The following is a 14,838-nucleotide window of genomic DNA, read 5'->3' on the forward strand; positions in this document are numbered from 1 at the left end:
GGCAGCTGTGCAGCACCTCCCAGACTGCCAGACTGTGCTGCACAGTCACCTAGCTCCTTCTCACTATCACAGGTAGCCACCTGGGGCTGGCACATGCAGTCCGAGTATCAGCACTGGCTGCAGCAGCAGAGCACAAGGATGCCGACAGCAGGCAAGCATCTCAGCTTGATCCACATAGGTGCCTGAGTCCCAACCCTGGCCCACCCCATTCCAGCTGAACCCTGCCCCAGTCAGAGCAGTGCTTAGCCCAGCCTACCCACTGCCCCAAACAGCTTCTAGCCCTTGCTCAGAAAGAGCTGGGTCAAGCACTTGCGGGTGGAATGGTGCCACCAATCCAGGACTTTTGCTTCAATTTTAGACAACCAGCCAGGATGCTGGGATGGCTTATGAAATCCAGGAGTGTATTGGCCAAACCAGGATGTATGGTTACCCTAACTATAAATCCCAGGTCTTTCGCAGTACTGCACGCCAGCCAGTTATTTTATCCCAGCTGAAAATGTAGGGCATTTCCCTTTGTCCTTATTGAATTTATTTAGGATTATTTTCTAGGCCAATTTAAATCCTAATCTTATCCTCTAAAGCAGTGGGGACCAATCTTTTTGGCAGGCATGCTACAAATTAAGCTCCACACCCTCTGCAAGTGCCATGCTAAACCTCTTCCTCTGCCTAATGTGTTGCTATGTTTTCTGTTCTCTACCCTATCTTCCCTGCCTGATCTGCTCCATTAATTTCTGCTCCCTGCCCCCTCCCTGATCTTCTGTGTGCCACACAAAGAGGCTACCTGTGCCGCTTCTGACAAGTGTGCTGCAGGTTGGGCGCTCCTGCTCTAAAGTATCTGCAACTTTGCCCTGTTTGGTAATGCAGCTGACAATACAAAAGTGTCTTTGCATGAATAGCGCATTCTAGCCCCCCTCTACTACAAGTGAAATCAGCTACTGCAGCAAATAAATGCAGTTTGCTGAATACAACCACATCTGCGCTATTAGCTTTTGCCAGTGCAGCTATATTGGTCAAAAATCACAGCACCTGCCTAACACAGCTATGTCAGCAAAAAAATTGGGGCCTGACATTTCAGAGATGCTCAGGAGCCACATATCTCATTCCCTTTAGTAGCAGTTGTCTCTTGTTCAAAAGGGAAGCTCTACACATAAGAGGACAGCCAAAGTATATGAATCTGCTTGGCGCTGGTCAAATGTCCGAAGGTTCCCTCGACTTGCAAGACCTGAATAAAGAGTCCACTGGTTATTCAAATTGTAGGTGAGTGCACTGGGAATTTTGTTTAGGAGGGATTCTGGTGTGATTCACCATACAGCTTTTGCCACTGATTACCTGCCTGTATTTTGTGCTGCCTGGAACCACTGGCCAGCTTTTAACATCATCAGCTACTATAGATCTGTACTTGCAGGTCCAGCTTTTGTGAACTAATGAGGGAGACTAAGTGGAAAAGGCGACAATGATGAACCCTGATGAGACCCCTAACTAATTTTATTGGCGCCAAGAATGATGGAGCAGTACTTGTTGGGGAAAATATTGCATTTGCACTCTCCCAAACAACAGGTGGACCATGGCTATGTCTGGATCCTTGTCTGTGGCAGCAGCTGCTCCTCTGAAGATTTTTTGGTTGCAGGTCAGCACACTATGGTCAGATAGATGTGGGAGAAACTCCAGACTGTGCAGTGGCATTTGTGGGAGTGGACTGTCATGGCCACCTGGGACAACAAGTAGTAGTGGGCAATTGTATGTCCAGGGGCATCTTCATAGATATCTGCACCAAGCTTGGCCCAACCATACAGCAGTGGATAATGGTGGCACAAGTGCTGTCATCTGTGGAGAAGTGCATTGCCACTGTTATATGAAAGCTCACAACCCCAGATAGCCTCTGGTCTATAGTAAACCATTTTGGCATGAGCAAGCCAACAGCTGGAGAAGCAGTACGGGTGTACCTGGCAATCCAATGGGTAATGGCCTCAAATATCATATGCCTTGCTGATCCACAGAAGGTTGTGGATAGATTTGCCAGCCTGAGTTTTCCCACTGTGTAGGGGCAGCCAGCATAACACACATTGCGACCATTTCCCTTGTGAACGATGGTTTTGAATTCATCAACCAGAAGGGCTACTTCTTGATCATACTTCAGGCACTTGTGAGGGCAGGGGGAGAGAACACATGCGAAGAGCAAACAGTCCCTCCCCTATCCTGCACCAGGGCATTCTGCCTAAGGCAGCCAGCAGCTTCTAAGCCCAGGAAAAAGCCTCTTACCTTCAATGGATAGCAGCAGCAGCCCAACCACATGGAGAGGCTGACCACACGTGATTATAAGAGCAGCCAGTCAAGGAAGCAGGAGGCTTTTGGTGCAACTATTCAAGCAGCTACATCACTGCCTGCCTGCTTCCCTGCTCCAATCATGCTGCTCTCCACCTTCAATAAGAAGAAACTAAGGCAAGCCAAGAACATCTCATCCCAACCCTACAGGAACCCTCCATGTTGACTGGCTGATGCTAAGCTCAGCATCAGATTCCCTGCTGATTGGCTGGGAGCCTAGCAGAGCAGAGAAGCATTTTAAAAAAAATGAATTTCCTCCCTGCCTGTCAAGAAACAACGGGTGGGTGTGGGGTTGGGGGGGGGGGGACGGGGACAGATGGCTGCTACTGCTGTTCGTGCCTATTCCAGTGACGCAGGGGGAGGGGGGCAGGGGGGGATGGCCGGAGCGTGGGCTTTTCAGCAGTGATCAGAGGCTTTGGGAGCAAGGCCTCTGCTGCTGCTATTAAACCTGGCTCTAAACCTACCCCTTCAGCCAGTCAGGGTGTGTGTGTGTGGGGTGGGGGTACATTATGATCTGGGAGTGAAACTGGCAGCCCTGCCACAGTCAGGCTACAATATTAGTGACCTGGGCCTGCGATTTAAGCCAAGGGAGGGGAAGGGAGCAACCCAGAATATATAAACACCCAAATGACTTCTGATCACCTCTCTGTTCACTCATGAAGCTGAGAATGTTCGTTGTACTATAAATGTTTTCCCGAGCCAGAAGAAACATTTTAAACTATCAAAAAACAAAAATTTTAACGTTTCAAAAACAGTTTTGGACAGCCATCTTAAATACCTTCCACCTGAGATGGAAATTCATTCCCCTTTCCCATTTTAGAGCATCAGAAGCTTTAGTTTGAAACTGCATCTTTCAAGTATTGTCTGTTCCAAAAGAAGCAAAGTAAAATTAAAAACAAACATATGAAACAAATAATTCCACTGTTTCAAACCCAACCCTAGGGAGTGGAGCACAGAATATAAAATATTACATGTGAAGTGACAATTGAAACAAGGTTCCACCCACCCTACTGTTAAATGTTATTAACACCCTAGAAGATCTCAGATCAGCTTACTTGATTAATGTAAGCCACATTCATCCCTCTCTCTGATAAAGGTAATTTACACTTGGATTGCCCAAGTGTAAATTGATGTCCAGCTCTTCATCCTGGTGTCAGTTTGCTATATTAAGGATGGTATGACAGTAGGGATGGCAGGGCTTGAGGAAGGGTGGCAGGAAGTAACCATGTCACATACAAAATAGACACTGTATTAATAATTTTAAATGTCTGACCTCAAGCTTTAAAAAATATCAGAGGATAGAAACAGAAATTCAGTCAAATAATAAGATTAATATACCAAATAACTATATTCTTTTCCGCCATTATAATGGCTTGTTTCATTTCTTAATTGCTCAGCCAAGTAATTTGAAAGTGTGATATATTTCTAAATATTTCATTTTGTAGCCTGTACAGATCAGATTGCTTTGTTTTCATTAATGATTTAGTGAAACTTTCACCGATACTAATGAACCAGCAACAATTTCCCTCTGGCAATATGAAGCTAAATGCTACATGGAACTTTAGTGGCATAACCTAAGTTAAAGTTCCTCCCTTTTTCTGGGATCTTCCCTCACCCCAGGTAAAATCCTGAGGAACAACCCACAGCAGAACCTGTTGAGACGCATACAGTAAAGTAATATGTCTGCATTACTGAAACCTTGAATCATGACCTGGCCATCTGTATATAGCTTTATATTTCTTTCAGAGTACCAGACAAACATTAAAAAAACCCACAAGAGACATGTAGCAAATTAATTTAGTGTGTTATATTTCTGAAAATTATAGTGAATTGTACATTTTCTTAGTTTGTGGGACTTTCCTCTTTATCAGTTTAAGTTCTGAATGTTAATTTTTGTATCTTTTATCATCTTTTTCTTTTTGTTAGCCAAAGCAGAAAATGAAGAGAGTTTTGTTAGAACTGTATATCTATAGTAATTTCCTATCTATTGCTTATCTTACTCATGCAAATATCCAAACGCAAAAGATTTCTCCAATACAGGGAATGTCAAAACCCACTTGCTCTACTCATATGAATAATTTCACAAACTTTGATAGATTTATATATATGAATAAGACAGGTTTGCCCCACCAGGCACCAAATAGTATTATAACCTTTTAAAATAATATTAATATAATTGGGATTCTAGACTGAGAACTTACAGGTCAAGATTTTAGGACATATATTGTTTTACAATGTGGGTTTATTTTATGAATATCAAAATAAGGAACTATGCCATGAACCAGTAATAATGTGGGTAGGTCCTGTGTGAGCTTCCCACACACAGCTCTGCCAATAAACTCTAATTCTGAACTGCAACAATCCTGCTATTCCAGTCTGGATGGCCCCTTGAGCCGAGATCTTTAATCAAGTTATATTGTGTAGTTGTTTCTGAACACAGAGCACACAATAAGAAACTAAAGCAGTCACAAATGACAAAGTGTATATTGATGTAAGACAAGAGAGCCTGGAACAATCAAGATTTTCAGAAATAAATTCACATATGCTAAGTCTTGGCGCACAGAAAATTTCTAAAGTGAAAATTGTTAATGTTTTCAAACATGAGGTTAAAGTCAAAGTGCAGAAAAGATCTTGATGACAGCAGCTTAACTAGTGGTGATGTAAGACATGCTATAACCAGCTGGAGTCCCTATGCCAGCAGTAGCGTGGGAACTGCTCTTTCTTTCTCAATGTTCCTGGGGCATAAGATACCTAAAGGGGGCAGGGAAGTCTGGTGAGAAAAGAGAGCCACAGCCTTTCACCATCACTTCCAATACATCTGTCAATGTAGCTGGCAGGCTTTTTGTACTTAACACAGTGGGTTCCTTTAAAACACTCATATTTTCTTAGTATATGAATTGAGCCTAGATACATTAATTTTTTGATTGTCCAGTGTCTGTCCTCAAATGAGAAAGGGTTTATTTGATAACTTCTCATTGATCTTTATCAAATAACTTAAACCCTAAATATAATTATGCAGCAGTTTTCTATCAAAAGAAATATTTTACTTACCATCAAAGTCCACATCCCCTACTAATTTGGTCTTCCCTGTAAGAGGGTCGTGGATGTGGTTGATTCCTACATCAATCACAGTGGCACCTTCTTTAACCATATCAGCTGTAATCAACTTGGGAATACCTGAAATCATTAAGACTTATTTGATTAACAAAACCATGCATAAAAAATATGTTTTCAGTTGTCACTTATATTAAAAACAGAAAACATTGTGTTAGTCTCTCAGTATCTTTTTTTCTCCTATGTACTGTACGTAGAAAATATTCCACAATTATTTTGTGGTCTTGGATTTGCATTATGAGGGTCAGAAGCAAAGCTGCTCACAAGACTTGAGCCTAAGAGAGTAAACACTCCATTAGGCCATGTAAGATACTATCTCTACAGCAAATTCTTTGTTTTTTTATATTTTAATATGCATCTTACCTTTCCTTTGCTGATTTCTTGTTGGAGTGAATCTGTAGCTGTGATGGTCCAGGAAATATTTCATAGATTTCATAGACATTAGGGCTGGAAGGGACCTCGGAAGATCATCGAGTCCAGCCCCCTGCCCAAAGGGCAGGAAGTCAGCTGGGGTCATAGGATCCCAGCAAGATAAGTATCTAGTTTGCTCTTGAAGGTGTTCAATGTAGGCGCTTGAACCACCTCTATATTCATAGATTGTAAAGCCAGAAGGGACCTCAAAGATCATCGGGTCCAGCCCCCTGCACCAGGCATCAGGTGACCCCAGCAAGATGACTATCCAGTCTCCTCTTGAAGATTTCCAGGGTAGATGATTGCACCACCTTTGGAGGGAGCTTATTCCACAGCCCCTGATATAGCAGTAAACTCCTACCAAGTCCCCTCTCAGCCTTCTCTTTTTCAGGCTGAAGAGTCCCAGGTCCCTCAGCCTTTCCTCGTATGGCTTGCTGTGCAAGCCTCTAATCATCTGGGTGGTCCTTCTCCGGACACTCTCAAGTTATACCATGTCCTTATTAAAGTGTGGCGCCCAAAACTGGATGCAGTACTCCAGTTGGGGGTCTCACAAGTGCCAAGTAGAGCGGGAGAATCACCTCCTTGGTCTTGCTGGAGATGCATTGATTGATGCATGCCAGAGTATTGTTTGCCCTGCTGGCAACAGTCACATTGCTGGCTCATATTCATACTGTGGTCTATTATTACTCACAGGTCTCTTTCATTCATAGTGCTGGTCAGGTTGGTGTTGCTAGGCCTGTAGGTGTACATTCAATTGTTGGTCCCCAGGTGAAGCACTTTGCATTTCTCAACGTTGAACTTCATCTGGTTCTGACTGGCCCAACTTGCTAGCCTGTCTAGGTCCACCTGTATCTGAAGCCTATCTTCAAGCGTGACCACGCTTCTCCATAACTTGGTGTCACCTGTGAACTTGGCCAGTGAACTCTTCCCCTCCTCATCCAAATCACTGATAAAGATGTTGAAAAGTACAGAACCAAGCACCAACCCCTGAGGGACACTGCTGCCCACTTCTCGCCAAGATGACAATTCCGTTCATTAGGACTCTCTGGGTCCTACCCTGCAGCCAGCTTTGTACCCACCTAACTGTCTCGCAGGTAAGCCCACTGTCTTCCAATTTTCTTGTTAAAACATCGTGGAATACTAGATCAAAAGCTTTTTGGAAGTCAAGGTATACAACATCCACCACTTCTCCCTTATCCAGGTGGCAAGTCACCTGATCATAAAAGGAGATGAGGTTGGTTAGACAAGACCTGCCCGTGATGAAGCTATGTTGGCTGTCATTCAGAATCCTACCTTCTACAAGCCTATTGCACATAGACTCCTTAATTAATTTTTCCAGGATTTTCTCTGGGATAGAAGTTAGACTAATTGGCCTATAGTTACCTGGGTCCTCCCTCCTCCCTTTCTTAAAGATGGACACAACATCAGCCCTCTTCCAGTCCTCAGGGACTTCTCCGGAGCACCACAAGTTTTGGAACAGTTTCGCCAGGGGCTCCGCGATGATGTCGGCCAGCTCCTTCAGCACCCTCATATGGAGTTCATCCGGTCCTGCTGACTTGTATGTGTCTAATTTTTTTAATTGATCACACACCAGTTTTATGGCAACAGTAGGGAGGCAGTCATTTCTGCCCTGCTCATTCTGTACCCTATCTGGCATGATTTTCCCCGTGGCCCAGTGAAACACTGAGGCAAAGTAGTCATTCAGGAGTTCAGTTTTCTCCTGAGTGTCTGTAACCAGCTGTCCTGAGTTGCTGAGCAGCGGCTCCACACTCCCATTTGCTTTCCTCGTGTTCCCTACATACCTAAAGAAAGACCTTTTGTTGCCCTTGATTCCTGTTGCTAATCTAAGTTCAGTTGCCGCCTTAGCCTTTCTAATTTGTTCCCTACAAGTGCGGGCTGTTGTTTTATAGTCCTCCTTGGGCCTGTCTATGCAAGATGCAAGGATTTTTTAGGGTGGTATCTTATTGGGCCAACTGCATAGTTGGGAGAGATCTTAGACAAGATTTCTGGCAGAAGGTACCCTTCCTCAGAGACAGTCTCATTTAGTGGTGGATGAACATAGGAAGTAGATGGTTTGGAACTGCATCACCACAGGTAACTATACCCTCTTGCACACCCTGGGGTGCTATGAATCCTTTTAAGGGTGCCACACAATATTAGCACAGTTAGAAGTGCAAACACCTATACAAGTCACAAGATAAACCCAGAGATTCCAAAAGGAATGCATAGTGTCAAAAACATTTTGACCTGTTGAGGTCTTATAATTCTTTGAGACAGATTTATTCCATTATGTTTCCCTAATCAAAAAAAAGTGAAAGCTAAAAGCTGACATTTTCCAAAGGGTGTCTTGAGTGCAAAAAGGTTGAGAACCACTGACTTAATGTACAGCATCATATGTGTAATGCTGCTGTTATATGCTTTCCAATTTATAGATTCATAGATTAGGAAGCAGATAGTGGATAAACTGGCAAGACAATTTTGGACTCAAATGCTAGTGATATGTAGTAACTTTCTCTCTTCTTTGCAAAACGTGGAAACACCATCAATAACACTAAACTATACTAATGTTTGACCAAGATCTGTTCTGTGATGAAGAATGGCTAGTTGGGGCTGACCCTGAGTAAGTCAAGGTTACTCAGAAGGCCAAAGTAAACACAAAGGAGTCTGAAGCAAGAAACAGTCTTTGACTGAAGATACACACCCATAATTTGTAACTCTGTTCACAAATTAGGTGAATGCCTAGATTCGTTGCTGATACTAAGCTGCCACAACGCAACCTTGATAACAAAGAAGAAAAACAAATGTCACTATCTACGACTAGTAAGGAGAATATTCATCATCCTGACAGATGATGACCTGGCCTAAGTAATACCTACACCTCCTTCAACTTCCAGCTGGACTACAACAATGCAGCCTACTAGGATAAGAAGCCTCAGCAGTAAGAAGTACAAACAGGTATAGAATAGCAGGTCTCTTCAGCTACTGTGTTAACAAAACTTTTTCTTGGGTCACTATGAAAGATCCTGGTAACAAAATTCATTAAAAAATTATAGGGAGCAAGCAAGAAGTCTGCCTTCATATCTATTGGTTATAGCAGTTTTGGTCTGTAACCCCAGTACTGGTTTGTTTTATACTAGGTAGTTAGAAACCATGTAGGCAGCAAGGACCAGGACCCACGACTTCGTCCTCCCAAAGGAGTGTTATAACCAGTACAAATCTACAGAGGCAGATTACCATTTCCTTGCTCTTCTTTTGCTCCTATGACTCAAACTCTTATGGTATTCTTACACATTATACTTAACATGCTAACAGCACTTACCACACTAGTGTCCAAGTGTTAAAACAGTAAAGCATGTGCTGAATGTCATCATGGCATAGTACCGTTAGCCTTTTCCAGAAAGGAGTATCACCAAATCATATTACCTAATGTGTTAAGCTAATGTCCAACTGCTCCACAGAGACAGTATGATCAGGAGACTCCAGTGTGATAGGGGGTGGGAGCCTGATAAGCAGTTGTTGCCTCCTGCTTTCACCGCTCAAGAGAAAACTGGCTGTGGTGTGGTAGGGCCGAGTGGGAGATACAAACAGCTCTGGGGCTCCAGTGCCCCACATTGCACAGAAGTCAGTTCAAGGCCCCCATGCAGAGTGGGCACTCGGTCCAGCTCTTGTGCAGTACCACAGTTGCTCCCAGCCACTGCACTACAGCACACTAGAGACTTGAACTAGCTCTGGTGTGGTGTGGGAACTGGCTCCCTTGCGGTGTCGGGGTCACTCCCAGCCCCCATGCCATATTGGAACTTTGAACATTCCAGGTGGGGAATGGGGAAGAGGAAAACAGACAAGCAGCTCTTTGTCCAGCTCCCAGCTTCCTTACCATATTGGGCCCTTGAATTGGCAAGGATGAGGTGCTATGCGAGGGAGTTGGGGAGTGGGATTGCAACAAGCAGCTGTTTGTCTGGCTTACAGCCTCTTTAATGCACCAGAGCCTTGAACTGGCTTCTGCGCAATCCCAGAGCCGACTGAAATTCATCAGCTTTTTAGACTCAGCCCTGGGACCCCACCAGAGCTGGTTCAAGAGCCAGTGGGGTACTACGATTTATATTTAGATTATAGTAAGCATTAATGTGCAACTGCTCAGAAAACTTTCTAAGTTATATTAATACGATCTAACTATAACAACACATTAAAAATAACATGTAACAATACCCTTAGTGGCACTGTGGCACAATTTCAAAGGAAAGCGGAAAGATTCCCCTCACCCAGACTATTTTATAGCCTAGTGATTAAGGGCTTTCTCCTAGAAAGAATCTGAACTTAAATCTTCTACTTTCTGGGTAAGGTGACTCTAGAACCTTAGCTTTGCAAGGACTTAGGCAGAGCTGAGATGCTTCCTAGGAACAATCTGAATTGCAGTGAAATTTAGGTAGGAGTTAGGTGCTATGATGTGCCTGAGCCTTCCATCTGAATGACTCCTGGACATGTTCAGAAGCCCTCACTTAAATACTTAAACAACTCTGCCATCCAAAATGAATAAACTTAATATATATAGTAGGTAATGAGTTTTGTAGTGACTGGCCCAGGGTCACTTTGAATCACTCTTTGGAATTTAGGCACCTAAAATCCCCATAAAGCAGTTAGACATCTAGGCTAGGGACAGACATTCAAAAAGCCTGAATTGATTCAATCTTTGCAGGTTAGTTTAACCTGGCTAGGCTGAATCCGTTTGTAACTGTACAGACATCCCAGAAATGCAGGCACATGCCTGCAGTGGCTCAGGCTAGAAGCTGGGGGGGCGCTATAGCACCCCCCTCCCCCTTCCACAGTGCTGAGCTGAGGGGAGCATGGCCAGGCTCTGGCAGGACACTGATTAGGGAGGGGTTCCCCCCCACCCCCACCAGTCAAGGAGGGAACTGATAACACAGTGTTTATCACCCCTAACTCAGTGTTTATCAGCCCATTAAGAAAACAACAGAGGGACATTACCAACTATGTGCTGATTCTGCGTTTTCCCCCCCCCGTCTGCTACAGCACGGACCTTAGCCAGTATGTAGTCTGCTAGCTAATGCTGAGAGGTGTCTGTGTAAGTCAGAAGGGATGGGGACGGGAAAGGAGGGGGGAGCAGGGGGAAGCCAGGCAGACGCCTGCAGTCTCTGCCAAGTTCCAGCCAGGGAGCAGAGGGGAGGGGCCAGCTCTGCTGTGGAGCAGAGAGCCCAACCCAGCCCAGAGAGCATGCTGGGATGCTGGAGGAGTCTGGTTTAACTTAAATCAGCAAGGGATCTGGGACAGACATTGCATAAACTGGTTTGACCCAAATCAGTTAAGTCTGATACTATATTCAAACAGGTTTATCTCAAACCGGTTTCAGCCATTTTCAAACTGGTTTAGGTGCAGTGAACATCTTTCTGTTACAAGTTTAAACCAGTTTCTGATCATTTAAACCAGTTTGTGTGTAATGTCTGTTCCTAGCCTAGACTAGAGAGCCAATCTCAATGTGGCCTGTAGTCTTTGACTCTTGGGAGTTGTACACTAAACCCTTATAAAAATGACTTTAAAATGGACCCAATTAGTTGGGTAATACATAAACAATAATAAAAAGTCCCAAAATTAAATAAGTAGGGATATTTTCCAATGCCTGCTTACCTACCAACTCAGAGGAGATCAGCATCTCAGTTACTATTCCTAAAAATGTTTACTTTTAAAATGAGTAAATCTTCTAAAGGTGTGGTATGGAATACATGGAGTGCCTCCTTTGCCTTGCACATCACACATATGGAATTATCACAACTGTAGTCTCACCACAAAGGCAATAGAGAGAAGTAAGGAAGAAGCAGGTTCAGGAACCTACAGCCTCTGCTGTACTAGCAGCAGAACAGGTCAGGCACACTGGACCATCCCAGGGAAAATTAAGTCTGAATATTTCCCCTGAACTGCGAAAAACCCACTGGGATTACAACTTCATGAAATGTAGTCTCTCCCTGAGTTTCCATTGGGTCTATGAAACTCTACACCACACCCAATACTGATCTGTGTGTAGTTTGCACAATTTTGCCTGAGGATTTTTCAGCACGCCAAGTATACCTCATGTTGTGTAATGAGTGTTGTATAATACTCCTTTTACAAGTACCAAGAAGAAAAATTAAGAGGAAGAAGTACTGATGAATTGGTACTAAATAGTTTCATTGTAAGAACAATTTTTGCAATGTTCTTGGTTATTTTGTCTATGTGGGTATCTATTCTGCAAGAACAGACTGTTCAGAGCTGCTTCAGAAGCTATGTTAGATCCTCACACTAGGTCCTAATGTATTAGTAAGAAGCATTACTTACAGAGGAACATTTAAGAAAACAGTTCAACATCCATTATTTTTTTCTATTAACATAATGTGAATTCTAGTTAGGCCTGCATTCATGTGAAAGAGCTAAGCTTAAGACCTGAACTCTTTTGCTTGCTCTTAAATTGGCACATTAAGGAAGTAGCACATTTAACCCATGCACCCTTGAAAAGGAATGATAAGTTTTAGACTCTATTAAGCCTCTTCAGCCAGAAGGATAGCTAGCAAGGCTTGGGGTTAAGAACGTGGAAGAATGACTTGAGTCCTATATGCTCTAAGGGAGACTCGAAGAACTGCTGTTGTAATTGTGTTTTATTATATTTTTAATAGATATTTGAAATAACAGCATGTGTTGCACAAAGTCGGAACTCTTTCTCTTCATTTAGAAGTCAAATCTGAAACATAAGTATTTTTGTCTACATATTTTCAAGAATATCAAATCACTGAACCTTCCAGTTATGAATTACAGAAACTCCATTCTTTTGGCAAGTACCCTGTTTACTTCTGCATACTGCAATCATACGAAGCAGAGATGAACAATGCATATATATAGTATTAAAACACCTGCATTTGCCAAGGTTGTCCTTCATTTGAACAGCAAGAAAGACATTATTGTTATCTGACTATGGCCTCTAGCTGATATAAGGAAACCCTGCTGTCAGAATCTGAATGACTCACTACTGTACATAAAATTTTTAGTTTACATAATTATACCTGTATAACCTGTGCACTGACTGTTTCCCTTTCTTGAGTTCACTCTCAAGTCTCCCTAAGGGAAAGGTGTCATATGTGATGAGACAACAGTTTATGAATCTACAAATTTGAAGGGCAGGAACAGAAGGCCAGATTTCATCTTAATTATAATAAGTAGTCCCACTGAAACACCTGAGAGAGCACGAATGCCACCTATTTAGATAGTAGGACTGGTATGGTGCTGTAGCAGTGATGGTCCAGGGAATACGTAACAAGATTTTTTTTAATAACATTTTTACTGGGCCAACTGTGTAATTGGGAGAGGTGTTTAGACAAGCTCTCTCTTCCCTAGAGTTGAAAAAGGGCACTCTATGTCCAAGAAGTTGTCTAACACCTCTCCCAACTATAGTGTCAATCCAATCAAAGATACCACCCCCCAAAAACCTTACTTTTCACCTACTTAGATGATATATTTAAAACAGCTAGTGGTATAAGAGTTGTGGAAATCAAGCACTTGGCTAGGTTTTAACAGCTGCCACTGTAGTATCAAGGATACTTAGTATTACCTGCAGCTACTACTATAATGTCTGCCAGTTGGGTATGGATCTTCAGCTGCTCTTTTGGAGTGTATCTGTGAGTAATCGTCACTGTAGCATCACCTGTAATGTACAAGAGTTGAAGTTAATTGACATTTATAAAATCATTTTCCAGAACTTATTAACTTGTGCAAATGATTAATTACAGAGGTGGCTAACAAGTGGCATGGACAGCTTGTGTCTGTGGCATGCAGCAAACTGGGGAGAAGGGATGCAGGACAGTGGCAAATAGGGCAGGAAAAGGAAGCAGAACTGCAGATCTGGCAGGGGAAGGGATTGGAGTGACACTTGGGGAGGGCTCAGAGCTAATTTGTGGCATGCCTATCAAAAATGTTGGGCCCCACTGATTAATTAGACTTTGATGGATTAAAAAAGTAGGGACAATTATATACATTTTTCTCATTTGCTACTAATTGCCAGCACAAAACTAGGGTGTAGTAGACACTAACCTGAATGAAAGAGATTTAGGCCTGTCCCGGTAAGTCAATATTATCAAGTGCAGGAAATGTTAATGCTCTTGGGCAACCGGAATTGTGTAACAGAACTCATACAAAAATAAGTAGCTTCCCAGGTGAAATGTTATGACCACTGATCTTAATTTTCTTGTAAAGAAGAGAACATTCAGTTGTCTGACATATTTGTGGTATACTTTCAACTTTTTTATTTTGGACTGCAAATAAAAGACTAAGCGTGTCTTCACTTCTTTAGCATTCCAGGATGCAGACATTTTAAGACCAGAATCTGCACTGTTTAAATATGTCCTTCTTCTCTGGTCTGATGGAAAGATCAGCAGAGGCCACAGAGAAGATAATTCCATAAAATAGCTGTGGTGGACTGTACTATTTTTCTGATTATATTAGTTCTCATTCCCCCTCCAGGAAAAGAACTAAGGGGAGGCTGATGCATCATAGAATCATCAAATTCAGAACTAAGAGGCTCACACGTTTAACAGAGTACCTCTGAAAGAAAAGCAGTCTTTGTGACAGGAAATCTAAGTAGGCTTTTTTTCCATTAGAGTAGAAGGAAAAGCTTGTTTAAAGCTGAAAAGTGCTTCAATGCCAATTTCATCAAAGATTTCCTTCAAAGGAAAGAAGCATCTGCTTGTTTAAAAAAAAACCCTATTTTAATCATGCATATAACCACATAGTCCTTTGAAATCATGAAAAAGATGAGTGAATAAAGAGGAGTAGGCCATAGGAATCCACATTCAGTGCAGTGGTCATAGGCTTTGTACAAACCTCAAATAAGGGAGTATTTCTTTTTATCTGTGATTATGCTAAAATAGCATCTGCTCCTCTCTATATATCACTACCTCTGACTCAAGAATAAACGTGGAGAAAGAGCTCTTACTAATATTTTTGTGTGCTCCTGCT

General features: G+C 42.6%; 1 protein-coding gene across 1 annotated transcript in view; it reads right to left on the bottom strand.

Annotated features, from left to right (window-relative positions):
• The window catches only part of MTHFD2L (methylenetetrahydrofolate dehydrogenase (NADP+ dependent) 2 like), a 59,709-nt gene that overhangs the window by 10,724 nt on the left and 34,147 nt on the right, over positions 1–14,838 (bottom strand). The window contains exons 7-8 of the mRNA XM_014517502.2: positions 13,436–13,528; positions 5,374–5,499 (exon numbers count right to left, since the gene is read on the bottom strand). Of these exons, the coding sequence (XP_014372988.1) occupies positions 5,374–5,499; positions 13,436–13,528 (219 nt within the window). The remainder of the gene's footprint in view (positions 1–5,373; positions 5,500–13,435; positions 13,529–14,838) is intronic.

The sequence above is a fragment of the Alligator sinensis genome, unplaced genomic scaffold, assembly GCF_000455745.1.
Source record: "Alligator sinensis unplaced genomic scaffold, ASM45574v1 scaffold222_1, whole genome shotgun sequence".
Lineage (NCBI taxonomy): Eukaryota > Metazoa > Chordata > Crocodylia > Alligatoridae > Alligator > Alligator sinensis.